At 37.6% G+C, this 19,936-nt stretch overlaps 3 protein-coding genes and 1 pseudogene across 6 annotated transcripts in view; 1 reads left to right on the top strand and 3 right to left on the bottom strand.

The window, feature by feature from the left end:
- LOC123977135 (major histocompatibility complex class I-related gene protein-like) overlaps window positions 1-19,936 on the top strand; it is a 232,886-nt gene that overhangs the window by 194,086 nt on the left and 18,864 nt on the right. The gene's annotated exons all lie outside the window — the stretch shown is intronic.
- Window positions 4,164-8,371, bottom strand: LOC123977137 (annotated as a pseudogene).
- Window positions 10,255-15,262, bottom strand: LOC123977127 (major histocompatibility complex class I-related gene protein-like). Its single transcript, XM_046059654.1, has 7 exons — window positions 15,028-15,262; window positions 14,552-14,809; window positions 13,920-14,198; window positions 12,024-12,317; window positions 11,520-11,621; window positions 11,195-11,212; window positions 10,255-11,063 (listed from the first exon to the last, which is right to left on the bottom strand). Exons 1-7 carry the CDS (start codon window positions 15,074-15,076, stop codon window positions 10,933-10,935), a joined length of 1,131 nt encoding a protein of 376 aa, XP_045915610.1. The 5' UTR covers window positions 15,077-15,262; the 3' UTR covers window positions 10,255-10,932.
- Window positions 18,386-19,936, bottom strand: part of LOC123977125 (major histocompatibility complex class I-related gene protein-like) — a 32,095-nt gene continuing 30,544 nt past the window's right edge. For both annotated transcript variants that reach the window (XM_046059648.1, XM_046059647.1), the window contains exon 8: window positions 18,386-18,765. In XM_046059648.1, the coding sequence (XP_045915604.1) occupies window positions 18,674-18,765 (92 nt within the window). In that variant the 3' untranslated portion in view covers window positions 18,386-18,673. The remainder of the gene's footprint in view (window positions 18,766-19,936) is intronic.

The following is a 19,936-nucleotide window of genomic DNA, read 5'->3' as shown; positions in this document are numbered from 1 at the left end:
CCACCCACCCCAGATTCCAAATAAGATAAATAAATATGAATTGGATCAGATGATTCTGTGGGCTGATGCGTTTGAAACTGACTTTTCATAATAATCAAACCAATTAGATGATTATGCATGGCGAGGTGTGTCAGAGACATCAACATCTCGAGGTTGCAACATTACAGCATCTGTTGAAAACAGTCACAGATTACATTAGCATACGCTACACAGAAATATATTAACTTTAGAGAAAAGCCCAATGTTCAGGTTAAAGTATGTTTTGAGCTATCTTTAGGCTTTATATCTACATTGAATCTCCTCAGGCTAAACTACACTGGCTTAACTAACTTAAATGCAACTTGATGTGAATGCCATGGCCATCTCAGTAGTCCAACCAGCATCTCTGTATTTCTGTTTCCACTAGTCTTTCTAATAGACACTAGTTATAAACACATGTGGTATGAGAAACCTTTCATTAATTATGTCCTGTCTTAGCAAACAGAAACCTGTAATTCATGTAGTTATTCTGAAATCCTAAAAAAATATTCAAAAATGATTAAAACCCCCCACAAATTTAATGTATTGATTTCGTTGCAGGAAGCCATCTTTCAGTCTCTTTTAATTCTGTAAAGCTACTGAGAGTAAGTGCTTGCTCATGGAGGGAACTGTTGGGTCTCTGTAAATAATATTACAAAGAGTACGGTCTAGACTTGCTCTATAAAAAAAAGTGAAATAAGATAACTTCTGTTTTGAATTGGTGCTATATAAATAACATTGAACTAAAATGAATAACGTGTCACATGTCATGTGAGGTAACTCATTCAGTGTGTTTGGATTCATTCTGAGATTAAAAGAGAAAAAAACATTACACAATAATTGCATACACACACAATTATGTACACACTAAAATGACCCAATATACAATAAATGTTATACTCATGTTTAAAATTATATATCACATATTATCACATTCATTTTTCATAAAACCTTTAGAAATAAAAGCGAAAATATCTGTAAGTCTACACTCCACAAAGCTTACCAACAGTGCAACCACAAAATAGGCTACCTAAAAAGAGAAAACTAAGACCACAAAATAGAAAACCACAAAATATCTAAAATACAGAGAAAATACTCACAGACATGCATGTCACAGTAATTTACTGTTTTCTTATCCCACACGAAGCAATTCAGGATGCAGGATTGTTTATTTGTTTCATTTGGCGTCAGAAACAAACTGGGTGAAACAGTGTAAACTCCACTCATCCTGAAATAAACCTTAAAGTCTTGTAATGTTTCATCTTCAAAATAATTTGAAACCACTTTTAAATGTGTCAGACCAGTTGAAATAAAATAAAAGTTTCCTACAAGATGGTGGAAATTTGGCTGAAATAAAAAGAGAAGATAAATTATTTCAGTTCCTGTTGAAAGTGCCAGAATATCTTTCGCCACCTTATCATCATGGAATAGTCATATTATCATGACTCACAGCGCTACTGTCGGTTACTTCAGCTAGAAACCTGAAACCTGAAACCTGCACTGCAGCTGACTGGAGAGGGAGAGAGAGAAAAGTGCAATGGGATAACTTCTTGGTGCTATTTAAATACAATCAGTACTATACAAAACTCTCAGAGACAATGGAAGAAAGGCTTTTTTGCTATTTTTGTCTTCAAACATGTTAGACTCTGGCTCAAAATAGTCAAATCTATAATGGAACCAATTCTACTGTATGTTAGTGAAGTGTGGGGTCACAACTTTGAAAAATAGGACAAACACCCAATCGAAACACTTTTGATAAGGATACAAAAAAGAGCAATCAAATTTTACAAACACCAAAAACCAAGTGACCCCTAACTCCTAACATTACATAGCTCTCCATTGCCAAGAGGTGAACATAGAGAGGAGTCCCCTCACACTTAACACAAACATAAAATTATTTCTATATACTTCTGCCCTACGGTACACACACAACACGTTACTGTTTTATTTATTTTGTATGGTGTGTGTGTGTGTCTGCCCACACATATAAGTGTTTATAATCAAAGCTGCATCTGTAGCCTAAATGTGATGGAGAAAGTATTGGTTGTGCCGGCCCAAATGTAAGACCTCCTATTTATAAAGAACCTGTCGTGGCCGGTTTCATGACAAAGTCCAAGGCCACTATTCTGCAAGAAGTCCATCCCAGGCTGACGTGTGTCCACCCATGTGTGTCCCAGTATCCACACTCTACCCAAGATACCCAAAAATCCAGAAAAAGTGACAAGAAGATTTTGAGTGTACCTTTTTAATTCGGAATATACAAAAACGCTTGGTCCATTACCAGCCCAGTACAGTTCACCAAAAGTTACTCAAAAACATTTGCAAAACACGGTCAAAAACTTGTTATGATACAGGGCTCTTGCAGATCTCTCCTCCCTTCACCCGTGTTACTTTTTTCCTCCTGCCCATGCGCAGCGAAATTACTAACCCACCCAAAAAGAAATTCTGCATAACCCATGAACATATAGCAGGTGTTTAACAACAATTTAGCAAATACCATATATGCCAAAATGGCTCTTACAGAACCACTAGCTGCAATACAGCAGTTGAGGTGCAGAAATCTACCTACTGAACAGGTTATTTGTCCACAAGGAGGTGCTCAAAGCTCAACTGCTGACCTTTTGAACAGTGAAGATAAAAGATATTATCAGTAATATACTTCCAGTTTTCGTTTAAGCAGTTCAAATTATGAAATTCGTGCACTCCCGTGTGTAACACTTCTAGTGGATCTACATCTCTTAAGTTTTCCAACCAGTCCTGTTTGGCGAAAGCTGTCTTGATTCTGCCGTTACACTGATATGTTATCGACATTTCAAATCATACAGGTTTAACTACTTAAGGCTCAAATAACAAAGTCATGCCATTTGTAAAAGACACATTTAAAGTCTGACAGGCAGTGAACAATGTCTTGAAACAACAAATTATACCATTACTTTAAGTTGTAACTAATAATGCTTTCTTTCAATGATATATTTTTAGGGATTGCCTCCACCTTCATGAATCACACCAGCACTATGTCATATATCTGCACTGCTGATTTTGTGCTTTCTATGTAGTTTCACAGTTTGGAGCCAAATTCATTTAGTCTGTGTGATAATAGTGAATTAAAAGAGCAATAATCATGTCAATGAAACTACAGACACCGGTAGTGTTGTAGTACTCGAGACCCGTTTTGGGCTCAAGACCGGTCTTAAGACCACGTTTTGATGGTCTTGGACTCGTCTCGGTCTCGGACATTGAGGACTCTGGATTTTATTTCAAGACCAGTCAAGACCACAACTTTGGGAATATCAATAAATTGCTTTTGCATTGTCTGATTTGTTAACATCCTAACTTTGATTGGATGTAAAACTTATTGTTTCAAATGCAACCAATAACCGTAACGTGTTGTTCCCGTTAACAACTGTCACCCCTCCCCGCGATGCTTACGTTGATTTGAGCTCCTAGTGTTTTAATGGGAAAGCGGATCTTTCAGATCACTTTGAGAAGTACCTATGATCTCCCATTTTATTGAAAAACAAAACATCAGTACAAAAGAAATGACATATGGCAGTGCATATTAATCAGACTTTCAAAAAAGAGATGTCTTATAGAGCCTGTTTTTTCTTTTTCATCATATAAAAGTTTTGTATCTATATGTCTTTAAAGATAGGTATTGTTGCTTGTAGAAAGTCTGTTTGTAGAGATTGAAGCTGTAATGTGACATAGGTGTTTTACAGTTAATGGCAAAATAATCTCAGAAGGATTCTTTGCTTTTATCTTATGGAAGGCTCTTTAACCGGAGGCAGGGTCTGAAAGTCACTTTTTTCACTGTGGGAAGTTTTTTTTGTCTGCCACTCAGAGATGTTATCTGCAACTTTTGAAATAGATGTGTTAAATTAACAATCAGCTCATTTAGGCATAATTTAATGTGAACTACGCTGTAATTCAATGTTCAATATATTTAGGCTACACAAAAACATTACATTCATGGTTGCACAATTAGTATGCAAACATGATATAAAGTATATTATTAGTCAGTGCATGCACATAAAATTATATATAAAATTGGTGTACAAAAATAAAACCTAGTGACAACTCTTGCATTTAATGTACAAGCTTAGTGGTTCTGTGACACTGGCTGTGAATCAATACAATCTGGGCCTCTTCCACTGGTAAATTTGGTTTGAAACACCGCATTTGATATTCCCTGAGCTGACTGCTGGTGTGTGTGTGTCTTTCTGTTGTGCATTTTCCTGAAAGTCGTCACCTCTGCAGAAAAGTTAGTCAGGAAAATAACAAAAATGACAAAAAAATTGAAAACATTAGGAAACGGCTTTTGAAGATTACAAACTGATGTAGGTACACAGCTAACAAGTAATGTATGTTTATGCCGCTGGTTTTCATCATAATGGATATTTTTAATTAATACTGAGGGCACTGTTGAGGGTTCAGTAGTGTGCACACTTGATAAAGACCCATCAGTTTGTCACAGCCATATTTTCTGTTCAATTTTGGCGTCATGCACCATGATGCACCTGGAAGACTTTGAGGTCGGAAGTTGGAAATTTTAACTTGGAAATGAGACTTAAAACAATGCTGACATGCTCACCTTTAAATCTGGAAAGCAGCATAAACACAGTCACAGCATTTACAGTTTGTTAATGTTTCCGTACCACATGACGTGACTTTGCGCACGGCTTTTATTCAGTCTATGGTGCAGGGTGTTGTGTTGTTTCTGGATTCAGTCTCTGAGAGAGCTCAGAGCTGTTGACAGGAGCTGTAAGGTCAGAAACACACTGTTAGTCCTCTTTTCCTGCACTGAACTACCTCAGCTCTCACTGAAACACCTTTTCAATCTGCAGAGTGCATGTCAGATCAGAATAAACAGAACAACAGAACAACAGCATAAAAACAAGATACAACTTAAGAGGTGGAAGTTGTTTGGCTGAAATAAGAAGAAAAGACAAATCATTTCACTCATTTCAGTGTAAAATGGCAGAACATATTTTTTTCCTCATTCTCCTTTATCTCATTTCTCATTTAAATTAAATTGAAATATAAATCCCGTTTCCATTTCTTTTTAGATCTCTTTATATTGTGTATATTATATTGTAAGTTTATATCACTGTCTAACCCTGTTGGTTGCTTCAGATGTCAGTTTTATTAGTCTGGATAAGAGCATCAACTCAGCTCTTTTGAGTCTCTCACCTTTCTTTTTTTTTTAAGCAGTAAATCCAATAACAGCAAAGAGGACGACAGCAAGAACAACCACTGTAGCAGTAATCGGGATGGTGATGTTACTGGACTCATCTGCTCAGAATAAAAATATATAAAAAACAAATAAAGAAAATGTGATTGCAACAAGATGTTCATCACACATACAGTTACAATATAATCTAATAATAACTAAGAAATATACAGGATTACAGTAATCGTAACTACTCCCCAATTTTAACTGCGCCTTATTTCCACTCCACCGTACCACACTTTCCACTGCAAAAATAGAGCTCTCAAAAGAAAAACTAAGACTAGAAAGCCAAATGATGAGACCATTCAGCAAAAAAAAAAAAAATAGTGTTTCTCACCTTTGTCATTTCTAAACAGAGTTTTGCCCCAGTTGGTTCTGATCTTTGCTTTGTCCAGTTTGGTGATGATGTCGTCCTTCACACCAGAGAGATGAAACACACAGTCGTACCTCCTCCAGTCTTCAGGTGTGACTGATGAAAGATTCAGGTCAACACTCCTCTGGAAGGATCCATCGTTGTTGGGGAGGATCTCTCCGAGGTCCACGTCCTCATGAAGCTCCTCTCCATCTTTCCTCCAGAACATCGTGGCTCTCTCAGGGTAGAAACCTGTAGCGTGGCAGCTGACTGGAGAGGAGGGAGTCTTCTGGAGGAGAGACACTGAGGGAAGCTCTGGAGAGTAAAGAGAGAGAAAGACAATGGAGGGAGCTGTAAGAACTTACAACAGCGTTACATAACAACCCATTTTTGATACACAACCTCCACAATGTCTTTATATCGACAGAGAAGGGAAAAACACCACCACTAAAGAAACTCACTACAGTCAGAAGAGAGAAATGATCTTTTTATGGTTCACAGCAAAGCAGTCAATCAAAGTGTCAATGTTTAGTGAAAAAACAACAATCTTTCTATTCTGAAACACTGAAACTTTGTAAACTTAATTAACTCATGTTAACTGTGCACTGGTTATCACAGTCTCAGTGCTGATGGAAAAATGTCAGTCTCTTCTGATTGGTTAGGGCTCAATCAATCACCAATGAAAGGCTATGTCAGACTGATTGGAGTGATAATGCAATAACAGTTCATGCCAGTTAAGTCCATGAAACTACATCAGGTCATGTGATACCTGTTCTTAGTAGAGAGCTCCTCCCATAGGCCAAAAAGATCTTTAGCCACTGAGGACAAATCTCAATGAGGAACTGTTGGTTTGTATGTTATTCTGGATTTGTCAGCATCCCATCTCTCTTTGATGGTGACAGCCTCTGGGTTCACAGCGATCCATGTCAATGTCTTCAGGTCAAATGATATGATGTCTTCTCCATCATAACCATAATGATTAAAACCATTAATCTCTCCAGTCTCATTATCCCATTCACAGCCACTAATCCTCTGTAAAATGTGGACACCTGAGAGAGAGAGAGAGAGACAGACTTCAATGATGTACAAATGATATCTCATGAGGAAAGATGATCTTAAAAATACTATGCATTGCCTGAAGGACAACTATTGTTGTGACCTGTGATATGATGGCCAAGTTTTATATATGTAATAATAAAACTTGACTGTAAGTCCTAAAATAACGAACTATTCCTACTGAAATGTATATAACTTACTACAGAATATACTCTAAAGGCCTAAAGTTTAATCAGCAACATAAATTACCATGGTAAACTTAAATAATCAAAATAACCCCAAAACGTAATGAGTAGGCTACAGTAACATCAGGTTACATAAATCAAGAATGTGAACAAACAATATTTAAATGACAGGCCAATGCCACCCACTCCTTCGCAATTTCTGAATATTAGGCTACCTCTCGATTTCGGCTGTCAAAATTAAATCACATTTTCGTCTGCACCAATTGAAGGAGGCTGGTCAATTCCTGAAGCGAATCTGTCGTAGCCTACCCCTTTCACATAGAAATGACTGGGAAGCAAATCTCAGACTGAGCGTGAAAGACTTTTGGTCACGAAAACAAGACGAGAAGATATTTAATTTTATTTATTTTATATATTTATTTATTTTGAAGAAATTTTCAATGCCAAAATTTATCAGTGGGGGGTTTTTCTTCCCCTAGAAGATTTTGAGCATTAAACTGTTAATTTACTGCATTCTAGAGAGATTTTCTGCACCAATATATGGTGTAAATGGAATATAATGCAGTAATCAGTAGCTTTTTTTGATGCTTAAGTTACTTTCTTGGCAATGCACGTGTTTCTAGATTTAAATTATATTGTCTTATGTTGTCTTATTGTGCAAATAAATCTTTTTATTTTTATTTATTTATTTATTTTTTTTTACAAATCCTTTAAAAAAAAAAAGCGATGGGGACAAAATTAGCTATTTCAAAAAGTGGTGGTAACCAAGGGTACCCAGTGTAAATGACACCTATGATGGCAAGTGGTCCTGAATATTATGTTGTGGCCCTGTGGAGGGTCACGTAACTTCAAAACATGCAGAACAGTTCAGCAGTAAAACGTGAAATTGCCTACAACAGTAGTATAGATTTTATAGACTTTATAATAAGCTATACCTCCACTTTGGCCGAAGAGCTGCTTAAAACTGTCAATCCTGGCTTTGAGGCCATAACTCTCAAAACACCGTTGAGTGTACTGATTCAAGTTCAGGAGATCAGTTTCGTTTTCTAACATTTTTTTTCACCCAGTCCTCTCTTGGTTCTGCTGTCTTTCGGGTGCTGTTGCAGTAACCCAACATAATGCCATCAACATATGGTGTAGCCACAAGCTCAAAGTCCGAGACTCCAAGAGATGCAGTGAAGAAAAACTTCAGGGAGTGTTGCACTGTAGGACAAACAAGATGTATGCATTCAGTGTAAGTATGCACACATTATCATCTCACTCGTCATGATGTATACAGTATGAATAAGTTAAAACAAAGTCTTATAAAGCTGGAGCTTAAAAGTGAAACTAAGCTACGGGCGTGTTCTTGAGCTACGCATTTTTAACCTAAAGAATTAAAATGTGAGCTTACCTGCTGATGTAACGTAACAGAAGAGAAGTAACAAAAATAACTGTTTCATCTTATTTGATAAAGACGTGTGGATAGTCTACATAACCGAGCAGCTGTTTTATCTTCTATCCTATTATTTTTTCCTCACGGAAGGAGGTGGGAGTGTTTTTTGTTATGACTGGAGGTGGACGTATGATTCTGAAACATGAAACCAAAGGTTGTGTTTAAGCCTGTTTGGTCGGTCTGAGGTCGTTTCAAATGAAGAATCCGACATGAACTTCACGTATATGCTTCATAGAGTTTCATTCAGTTTCGAAAGTTTTACAGTTAAACGTTGTGAGTGGGATAAGAACAGAGATTAATGAGGAACATGGTGATTTGCACTAGAAAGACATAATATGAGCACATTTCCACCTTATACCAAATAATAATGAAATAAAATTAGCAAGCTAATTTAGTAAATATCGTACAACAATCATATTGTACTGATGTAATGTCACAGTGTTCCCACCAAGTGGCGCCAGGGTGTTATGTTGTGGGGTTTTGTAATAGAAGAAGTAAGAACGCAATTCCCTCTCCCAATATCTCAAAACAATCTATTTATGACAAACAAAATGCAGCCACTATATTTCTGAATAACAAGCTGCAAGATAAGTGGTTAATAAAGGCACCAAATGTCTGAACAATAGCTTTGCGGATACACCACAATATTTTCACTCACCCCAGATTCCATGAATAGAAACTTAAATATGAATTGGATCAGATGATGAAGTCCGTTGGGATGGACTGTCCATAATAATCAAACAAAATAAGATGATGTCGCATGGCCAGGTGTGTTGGAGGCATTTCCAAACAGCCACAGTCAAAATGTTTCATTTCACTGATGACTGGAATAAGTTCAGTTTAAGTTAATATGAGACATTTAACTTTACTGATCTGCTTTCTGTTCTGATGCAAAATAAAGAGCAACTGTAGGCTAGAAGTTCAGTCAGTAGCTTTGAAATAGCTCCACATGTGTATCTCATAAGAGACTTTTGGTCCTACTAGCTACTTTTTTGGTTGTGATAAGAAAAATGAAGTTCTGATTCAGGAAGTGCCTTCATGACTCTTATTTCAATAGACCTGACTTATACACACACACACCATTCATATTTTTCTTTCACTAAAAGAAAACACCTCTAATGTGAAATGTTAGTATAAAAATAATAGATTTTATCAATGCAAGAGCAAGTAGGCAATATGCAGAAAATTGGAGTAACTGTAGCCTGAATAAAATTATTATATAATTTATATCTCTTATAAAGAGGGGGATCTGTGTGTGATAGCTCAAGTAACAAAGTAATGCCATAGGTTAAAGAACAACATTTAAAATCTGACTGGCAGTGAGGTGACCAATGTCTTGAGACAACAAATTATACCATTAATTAAAGTTGTAAGTAGTGCTTTCTTATAACATTATACTTAAGGATTACCTCCAATACAGTCTATAAAACCAGCAGTGTGTCACATATCTGCACTGCTGATTTTGTCCTCCCTTTATAGGTTCACAGTTTGGAGCTACATTCATTTAGTCTCTGTGATAATAGTGTATAAAAGTGCATTAATGTCAATGAACCTACAGACACAGATGGTGAACTTGTGTGACTTTTCATAAAGCAATTTTATTGAAAAGTAAAACATCAGTACAAAAGAAATGACATGGCAGTGCAAATAAATCACTTTCAAAAAAGCGAGTTCTTGCCTTTTTTTATTGTTCTTAAAAGTTTTGTATCTATATATATGTAAAGCTAGGTATTGTTGCTCATCTGTTTGCAGATATTTTCTTTACAGCTGTAATGTGACACAGTGTGACACAGCGAACGGCAAAACAATCTCAGCTTTCTTTGCTTTTAAATTAAGAAAGCTTATTTAACAGGAGGTACAGTCTGAAATTCACTTGTTTTTCCCACTGTGGCAGGCAAGTCATTTTTTTATCTGCCACTCAGAAATTTAATCTGGTACTTTTGAAATGTAGGCGTTAAATGAAGGAATTACAACCAGCTCATTTAGGCATCATTTAATATAAGCTATGTTGTATATTTAGGTTACACAAAACATTACAACACGGTGTATTATGCGGTCAGTGCTCAATACAAAACCCACAGTTCCAGCACCAATTAATGAGTCCTCATCTCAGTTCAAATCTTCACAAGATGGCATACCTCAACAAAAGCCACCTCTTCTGGATCAAACACAGCAAACAAAAAATACACAGTTTCAATACAAAAGTTGTACTACAAAAATGAATGATGTCACACAACAATGGCAGCTCCCATGGCAACTTGTAGATGGTAAAGCATAAACTAAAGGACGACATAAAGTATATGTGCCTGTATCGAATTAAAATAATACATACCATCATATAGTAAGACCTGGTCATGCAAGCAGTCTCTAAAAGTCGTCTTCTCTGCACAGTTATTCAGGAAAAATAGAAAAAACCATTAGGAAGTACACAAATTTATTGAGTTTTGAGGATTACCAACTGACGTATGTATGTCACTTGTTTTCATTACAAAAGCTCTTTTTAATTAATACTAAGTGCACAGCTGAGGGTTCATGCAGTTGTGTGCACACTCGATAAAGAGTACATGATGATAATTATCAGTCAGTCAGAAATTGTAACTTTACAATTTCCGAGTTTCGAGCAATTTGGAAAGCAGCATTAACGCAGTTGCAGCATTTACTGTTTTGCTGTCCAACATGAAATCACTGTGTGCAGGGCTTTTATACAGTCTAAGGTGCAGGTTGGTGTGTTTGTCAGTCTTGTTTCTAGATTCAGTCTCTCAGAGAGCTCAGAGCTGTTGACAGGAGCTGTAAGGCAGAAACACACTTAGTCCTCTTTTCCTGCATTGAACTACTTCAGCTCACACTGAAACACTTTTGTAATCTACAGAGTGCATGTCAGATCACAGACAATAGAATAAAAACAAGATTGTACTTACGAGGTGGAGGTCGTTTGGCTGAAATGAGAAGAAAATACAAATCGTTTTACTCATCTCAGTTTAAAATGGCAGAACATGTTTTTTTTCAAATTTTCCTAAATCTTATTTTCTGTCAAATTAAAGTGATACATAAATCCAATTTCCTTTGCTTTTTAGATCTCTTTATTTCATGTGCATATTATATATTATATTATACTGTAAGTTTATATCATAGGCTACTCTGTCTTACACTGTTGGTAGCTTCTGATGTTTGTTTATTTTTAAATGTTGCTTCAGCTTTGCAGTCTGGATAAGAGCATCAACTCAGCTCTTTTGAGTCTCTCACCTTTCTTTTTTTTGTAAACAGTAAATCCAATAACAGCAATGAGGACGACAGCAGGAACAAACACTGCGGCGGTAATCAGGATGGTGACGTTACTGGACTCATCTGCTCAGCAAAAACAATAAAAAAACATACAAAACAATATGATCACAATATGTGAAGATGTTCATCAAACATACAGGTGGTAAAAACAATATAATCTATTGTCTGTGAAGGTTCTCAGTCATCCAGGTCATAGTTATCCAAAGAAGGTTAAAGTCAAGGGCAACTGGACTTGGTTGAAGATACTAGAAGATGTTTCGTCCCTAATCTGAGAGACTACTTCTGTTCAAAAATGACTGGTTGGGAAACTCAGCTATTTAACCTCCGTGAGGTCGTTTACCAGCAGTTGCCCTATACTTTTACCTTCTTTGGATAATACAATCTATTGCATCCTATCACGAGCTTGATGTGTTTGCAGAAATATACAGTATTTCTCACCTTTGTCATTTATAAACAGATTCTTACCCCAGTTTGTTCTGATCTTTGCTTTGTCCAGTTTGGTGATGATGTCGTCCTTCGCACCAGTGAGCTGAAACACACATTCGTACTTCTCCCAGTCTTCAGTTGGAGGATTCAGGTCAACACTCATCTGGAAGGATCCTTCGTTGTTGGGGAGGATCTCTCCGTGGTCCACGTCCTCATGAAACTCCTCTCCATCTTTCCTCCAGAACATCGTGGCTCTGTCAGGGTAGAAACCTGTAGCGTGGCAGCTGACTGGAGAGGAGGGAGTCTTCTGGAGGAGAGACACTGAGGGAAGCTCTGGAGAGAGAGAGAGAGAGAGAGAGAGAGAGAAACGAAAGGGTGAACCAGAAAGTAAAGAAAACAAAGTAAAAGCATGTTGAAAAAATTGAATAGGGAATCACTAACTGAAGGTGGGAAAATTATAAAAAAAAAAAAAACTATAATAACTAATGACTATGATGCAAATCATACCAATTTTTTTTTTTTAAGTGAAACGTATTCTTTTAAACAAACAAGTTATGTTTGAATTCAGTGTTTCTCAACAAAGTGCATCGTTGAGGTCTAACAAATGCAAAACAATACATTTCCTTCCTCATGAACATTTGCATGCATTCTTAGTCACTGCCTCTGTAGTTGATTTACTACGACCAACTGTTCAGGATCAATGTCCATGTCCTTCATGCATGTGCGTCCTTGAGTGTGTGAACAAGAACCAAACAAACTGCAAGCATCTGCATGCAAAAAGTAAAGCTCCATGGTGGTCAACATCTCCAGGATACCTAAGTGATCTCAAGACACAAAATCATTAGGCTCACATGTAAACAACTTCTCATTCAGGTAAATGCACTACATATACAGGCCCAGACAGCAATCTAATGAGCTACAACATAAGACAGTACTACATAACAACCCATTTGTTACATAACTTTCACACTGTCTGTATACAGTATAGACAGAGAAGGTAGTGACATCACCACTAAAGAAACTCACTACAGTCAGAGAAGAAGGATCTGTCTGTTTTTATGGTTCACAGCAAAGTAGTCAATAACAGTATCACTGTTCAGTGAAACAGCAAACTCTCTATTTTATAATCCTGAATCTGTGTAAACTTACTTATGCTAACTGTGCACTAGCTCTCACAGTCTCAGCTTTGATAGAAAGTAATGCACTACCGTAGACTGACCTGCAGACTGACTACGTGAAGGCAGAGTTGGCATCCCTTTGCGGAAAAAAAAGCCGCTGTCTGGCTTCACGCCAATCAAATCACAGCATGTGATCAACGTCATTCAAATTCTATAACTTGTTTATTGACCACTTCGCCCCCATGAAAGACAGGAGAATGGTCTTCCTTTTCAAATAGGGTGAGTAAAATGTCACCTCCTTCTCTCTCTGAACTTAACTGAACTGTGTGCAGTTTTTGATATATATTGTTTATTTTGCTTTGCTTGTCTGAATTTAGGTGTGAATGAATAGTTGCTGAAGTAACCTTATTATTTTTACTGCGGTTGTGTACGCATAAGTAGATAATGAGCTCCACCAACAGCACCTGCAGGGCACTGGGTCAGGTTACCTGAATAATTGTTCACACTCTGTATATACTGTTAGTCTTGAGTGATGTTGTGTTATGAACATTTGGCCAAGCATTAAACAAGAAGTATGTAGGCCTATTTGATACATGCACCACTGCTACTATGCAAATGTAAAACATCTTCTGATTTAACTTCTGAATGCTTATTTTATTCTTAACTGTAACCTATTTGTACTGTGCACTATAAGCAGCGGGTATGTAATACCACAATACATTAGATAATTGCCATCAAAAAGGACATCCCCTCTCACTTGGCAATTTACCCTACCACACGCCACTGGTTGTGTCTACATCAAGTCATGTGATTCTACCTGTTCTCTGCAGAGAACTGTTGCCATAGTCCACATACTTCTTCAGCCATTCGGGGCAAATACGAGTGAGGTAATTCTCATACTTTTTTGCTCTGTCTTTGTCAGCATCCCATTCCTTTTTGATGTCGAACGCCTGTGGTTTCAGAGCAATCCATTTCTCTGTCTTCAGGTCAAATGCCAATAAGTCTTCTCCATCATAACCATACAGAGAGAAACCATTAAATTCTTCTGTCTCATCATCCCACTCACAGCCACACATCCTTTGTAAAACATGGACACCTGAGAGAGAAAGAGAGACTGATTAACATGATGCACAGATGATAACTCCATTTGTCTTTTGTTACAATGGTAGCTATTGTTCTGTGAAATGATAGATGGCTGCCAATGACACTACACAAGGTGAGGATGTCTTCTTGTATTCTGCACCAACACACAGTCAGACCTGTGAGACACCTACTGCCTCAGATACAGTCCCAGCTCTAAATACAGATGGCTGTAAGGTGCACACTTTACCACAAGTCTATGTGTTCATAATATAAGCTATATCTGTTTGATGAACACCAAACCAGAAAGCAAAACATTTAACAGTAAAATGTAAAATCTAACAAACATAAATTTAATTTAAACTTTACCTCCACTTTGGTTGAAGTGCTGCTTAAAAAGTTCAATCCTGGCTTTGAGGACGTTCGGCAGATGCTTGAAACACTCTCGACTGTAAATCTCATTATGCTGAGGAATTTTTTCAAAAAATGTTTTCATCCAGTCCTGTTTTGCTTGTACTTCTCTACTGTCGCAGTAAACCGCCATTATACCATCAACAACTGCAGCTGCTACAATTAAGTGTGAGACTCCAGAAGATGCAGCTGCGAAAAACTTCAGGGAGTGTTTCACTGTAAGACAAACAAGGTTTATACACTCAGTTGCCTATAAATATGCACATCTTCATCACGTGTCATAAATGTGATGTATTTTCAGTATAATTCAGTTATAACATAGGCCTATCAGGCTTATGGAGATGGACGTTATAAAAAAAACTAAAGCACGCCTGTAAAACGCAGATCTGTGTAAAGCAAAGAGCTTGAACTAAATACTTAAAATGTGATCTTACCTGCTGATGAAACGTGACAGAAGAGAAGCAACAAAAATAAGTTTTTCATCCTGTTATGATGCGTGGCGTTATTGTTTTTCAGCTAGAGTTGGGACAACCCTACCTTTGAACCGCGGTTTTAACAGACATTCACTCGGGATCCAGGGGCGTCTTCTTAGGCTACTTTCACCCAGTGTTGGTACGGACGCTTGGTCAAAACCTCTTGGCGTCGTGTTTTGGACGTTTAGGGCTCCGCGGTCAAACAATAAATATGCAACGCCCAGTTACAAAAGTACACTTTCAAAATAAACTGCTTTTAACATTATTAAACGTCGCAAAAAACAGCACGTGGATAACAACGTGAAACTTCGCAATTTTTATTACATTACTTAATGTCTCATAAATAATAGGTAAGTGAAGTAATTTTACTTGGGTACCACCAAGGGAACCAAGTCGGTTTGCTAAGGGACCATCAATAAATTACTTATTAATGCTGCGGAATTTTTTAAAAATAGCTTCCAGATATGTGCCCAGATATGCTGAATTGTATTACTACACTGTACAAGTGAGACAAACCTCTTCATATTAGATTTGAGTACTTTGTCTATTTTACATTAATATTTTTATGGAACTTTTTTTTTTTTTTGTCATTTTCAGAAGTGTCCTAGTAAACGAGACAACCTCTTCCATGAGAGTATGAATGTGTGTGAGAATGGGTGAATGTTGTCATGTAGTGTGCATTAAGTCGTTCAGAAGACAGTTCATGCACCATTTATTATACATCAAGGTATCGCAGGTGTACTTATATCACAATTCCACATCTGCTGCTTCACAACAATTCACCCCGTCAGTAATGGCAGGTCTAGATTCCAGATACCTAAAGGCTACAAACATTGCACAACAAGTGTGCTCATCAAATATTGAAACAAAATAATTACATGATATTAATATTTATTTACATAGTAATTTTTAGGTACACTGTGTGCTTGATTTACAGCATGTACCAGATAGCTTAGGATTTGGAGAGCCAGAACTCTCCTCTCCCTTTTCATGTCCTTTTTTAGATGATTCAAATTTAAGATCTGGCGTCAGAGGGAATGCCTCCATCATTACTTTTGCCATCTAAACAAAGTAAAACACTAAACACTCTTACAGAGAGTGTTTCTTCTTCATTGGATTATAAATACGACAGATACTGACAACAAATATGTTTGTATCAATATAAAATTGTATTTCAAGCTGCAAATTCTTTATTGTCATGTGCACAGCAATTACAGTCATTGGCATAATTCTTGGGTGGTCAAACAACAATGGTCAAACTATATGCATAAAAAGAATCAAACTAGATGAGAAAAAAAGACTAAAATAGTTTAAATATAGAGTAATAGAATGAAATACAATAAAATAAACAGTGTGTACAGTAAAAAAATAAAATGGATAAATGGACTGTAGTTATAGTTAGAGCTTTACAATACATGTCACATTCAACCATTTATTCACACACACACTAACAGTGCAGTCATCAGGACCAATTTGGGGTTCAGTATCTTGCCCAAGGACACTTCGACATGGAGGAGCTGACATGGACGCGCCAAAATACCACCAGATAAAAAAGCCAAAACATTCCACACAGAACTCCAAAAATTTACTAAACAAAATAACCCTCAACCATCAGTGATTTTATTACACCTCTGTACTGGAATTTTGGATCACTCCTCTTTTGCCAACAGTTCAAGGTCTTTGAGATTTGAAGGCCTATCAAGGTCAGTCAGATAAGAAATCTCCCCATGGGAAACTTCTCCTAACATGATAAAATAATCAAATACCATACTGTGAGACCTTTGTATATAATAATGGAGCATGCAGGATGAAACAGTAAACAGAGTAAAATATCAAATTTCCATCATAGTTCCTTCTCCAAACTGCTGTTTTTGAGACCTCTCTAATGGTGCTCTTTGGGATTAAGATCTGGAGTCATTACTGGCCACTTCAGAACTCTCCAGGACAGGAAACACATTATTGCATCAATGTAACACAAACAATACAACAAAATAAACATTCATGAAATTGTCATATGAAATACAAATACCGTAACACTTCAATAGCTGAGTCCCATAAAGCCAACTATGTCCTTTACTGGACTGGTGTGGGAACACATTTTGACGAATAAATGCAGGTTCCCATTAAACGCCTGGCCCCCGTATTTATCAAGCTTTATAACTGACTTTGAATTGCTCAACTTGAATACTTGCATTAAAAAACTGAATTTGAATTGCTCAACTTGAATTTGAATTTATGAGTTTGAAACTGAATTCCAATAAACTTGAAACTGAATGTGATATTATGAATGTAAACTGAAACTGTATTTGAACCTCAGAAGACAGCTTAATAAGCAGAGCTAACGTTAGCGTTACAGTAGTTCCACAAAAACTAACCCACCACGTGCCACTGACTAATGTGGCGTTTCGGATTTCAGGCTTAATGCTAATGCGGCTAACGTTAACCACGATAGCGGAGCTAACGTTAGCTTTGCACTAGAATCCCACTAAAGCAATTTACCACACCTACTGCTGTGTTTATTTAATTTACTAAATACAAGACTTAACGTTCACACCGCAGTCCAAACACAGTGCTGTGCCCACTGCTCGGTTCAAGCCTTCACTGAATTATTGTAAATAAGCTCTATTAAAAGCCGGGTAGGCAAGTTGCTTCTAAAACACTTATTCAATGATTGGCTGGCTGACTGTCACTCTCCCTCGTTGCCATGGCTACCAACCCTGCAGCTACAGGAGCTGCCCCCTTGCGCACACCCGGTCATCTCTCTCAGACCTGAAGAGCCAAGCGTTCAGACCAGAGGTAATATCTGTGTGGCTTTTCAACTATAGTGGCAACTGAGGAACACCAAGGGGCTGTTTGTGTGATTATCTTGTGTCTGCAGTTGATGTTTGACTGTATGTTACTTTTACAAATGTGGTGATGTAGCTGTGTGTAGTTATGAGAAAGACATTTCAACGTTAGTGTACATAAACAATGATGGATAAGGGTCCCCAAGTATCTGTGTTTCTGATATATAAGTTACCTATAATATAATATAGTTGACATTGTTCGTAGCTAAACCTACTGTGTGAAAACCTTTTACTGTAATTGGTGCTGTTATGCCATTACTTATTTTACCAGAAGTAAAAAATCTTTCATAGCCCTGTACTTCTCACCAGTACACTGATCGGACCATGCTGGTTGGCCTGGATTACAACCGTGTCCACAGTCCAGCCAGGAGAAAAGCTGATGACACAGTTCAGTATGTTGCATTTTTATTATTACTCCTATGCATTTTACTCAATACATTTATAAGTGATGAGTCAAAAAATATTAAACAGTATGAGGAATACAGATAGATGTTGCTGATTTATTGTTTTGATTGCATTTTATGTGGAAATGCTAATTACTGTATAAGAGAATAATGTCAGGTATTACAAAGTTTTCACTAAGCTGATCATCCTTTCTGTATTATCAGGTACAGCAAGGTGTACAACAAAAAGTACCGGAAGTGGAGCTTGTACACATTGAAGGTGGAGAAGGACTAGAGTTACATCGCAGACCTCCAGAGTGCCATCCTCCTCCTCTTCCTCCTCCTCCTCCTCCTCCTCCTAATCCGACGGTTCGTCTACTACTGAGGAGTTGTGTAGAAGCAGAACCAGGAGACCTGATGATCCCCGTCAACATGGGGTTCAGTCAGTTGTCCCTGCCCCAACTGTGTTGCTAGATACAGCAAAATATAAAACAAAAAGTAATATGGTTGGTTTTGAAATGTGGTAATCATGTCAGAGAGGTGATTGTGATATAATAAATCATCTCTTCAGCAGCGATATGATGCTACATGCAAGTCTGAACTGTCTTCATAATCAGCCAGGACACCTCTGTGTCCTGTATATACTTCTTTTTAATGATGTTTAAAATGATCTATTTGGGATATAGGTTGTAGTTTTAGCAGTATTTAATAACATTAAACATGTCACGTTGCCACAAGCAGGGAGGTGACAGCTGGTGTGTTGTGTGGATGTGTTTGAGTTTATTTTGTCCCCTTTTTAGCGTGGGAGAGATGCTTGGTGGGTTTTGGTTTTGTCTGTCTTCCTGTGGTGTTCCCTTCTCTCTCTCTCCCTCTTCCTCGCTTTTCCACCTCTCTCCTTCAGTGCGGAGTTGTGGGCCGTGTCTCTGGGAGCTGGGCGTCTTCCTCCAGCTGAGAAGTGGTCTGTGGTCTCCACCTGCAGAACCACTCCTTTATTGTGGTTGTCTTGCTAATTGCCTATAATTTCTACCTGTTGTCTATTCCATTTGCATGTGAAATTGATTGTCAATCAGTGTTGCTTCCTAAGTGGACAGTTTGATTTCACAGGAGTGTGATTGACTTGGAGTTACATTGTGTTGTTTAAGTGTTCCCTTTATTTTTTTGAGCAGTGTATTTATTGTTGTTGGTGTCCAACGAAGGTTAAAATCAAGGGCAACTGGACTTGGTTGAAGATACTGGAAGACGTTTCGTCCCTCATCCAAAGGACTTCTTCAGTTCCGACTGACTGGCAGGGAAACTCAGCTATTTAACCTCAGTGGGGTCGTTATCTCGGGTCATCGATACCGCTGGTTCGTTAGTGTTCCTTGTTGCTGTGACGACAGTCGTTACAGTCGTTGAGACTACCTGTGGCCAAGACTGAACGACCATCGTTGGTATCTTCACCTGAGGCCAATAGGTTACGTTTGTTGAGTTTCCTGGGAAGTGATGAAAGGACAGCATTGTAAGTGGGGGATAAGTGGTGGCGTAGACTCCCTCCCCTGTTCAATGACGGCTTCTCAACCCTGGTGTAGATGGCTTCCTTGACACCTCTTTCAAACCATCCATCTTCTCTGTCTAAAATGTTTTAGACAGAGAAGATGGATG

This window comes from Micropterus dolomieu, linkage group LG09 (genome assembly GCF_021292245.1).
Source record: "Micropterus dolomieu isolate WLL.071019.BEF.003 ecotype Adirondacks linkage group LG09, ASM2129224v1, whole genome shotgun sequence".
Lineage (NCBI taxonomy): Eukaryota > Metazoa > Chordata > Actinopteri > Centrarchiformes > Centrarchidae > Micropterus > Micropterus dolomieu.
Note: the sequence above shows the minus strand (reverse complement) of the source record. Positions and strands in the feature narration are given on the sequence as shown.

Bases quoted from the DNA above. Each gene is read 5' to 3' on its own strand.
- LOC123977127 (XM_046059654.1), bottom strand. From the start codon at position 15,076: ATGAAAAACTTATTTTTGTTGCTTCTCTTCTGTCACGTTTCATCAGCA. The intron at 14,810-15,027 runs GTAAGATCACAT...TTTGTCTTACAG, and splicing joins CTGTCACGTTTCATCAGCAG to TGAAACACTCCCTGAAGTTT. The intron at 14,199-14,551 runs GTAAAGTTTAAA...TTTCTCTCTCAG, and splicing joins GCACTTCAACCAAAGTGGAG to GTGTCCATGTTTTACAAAGG.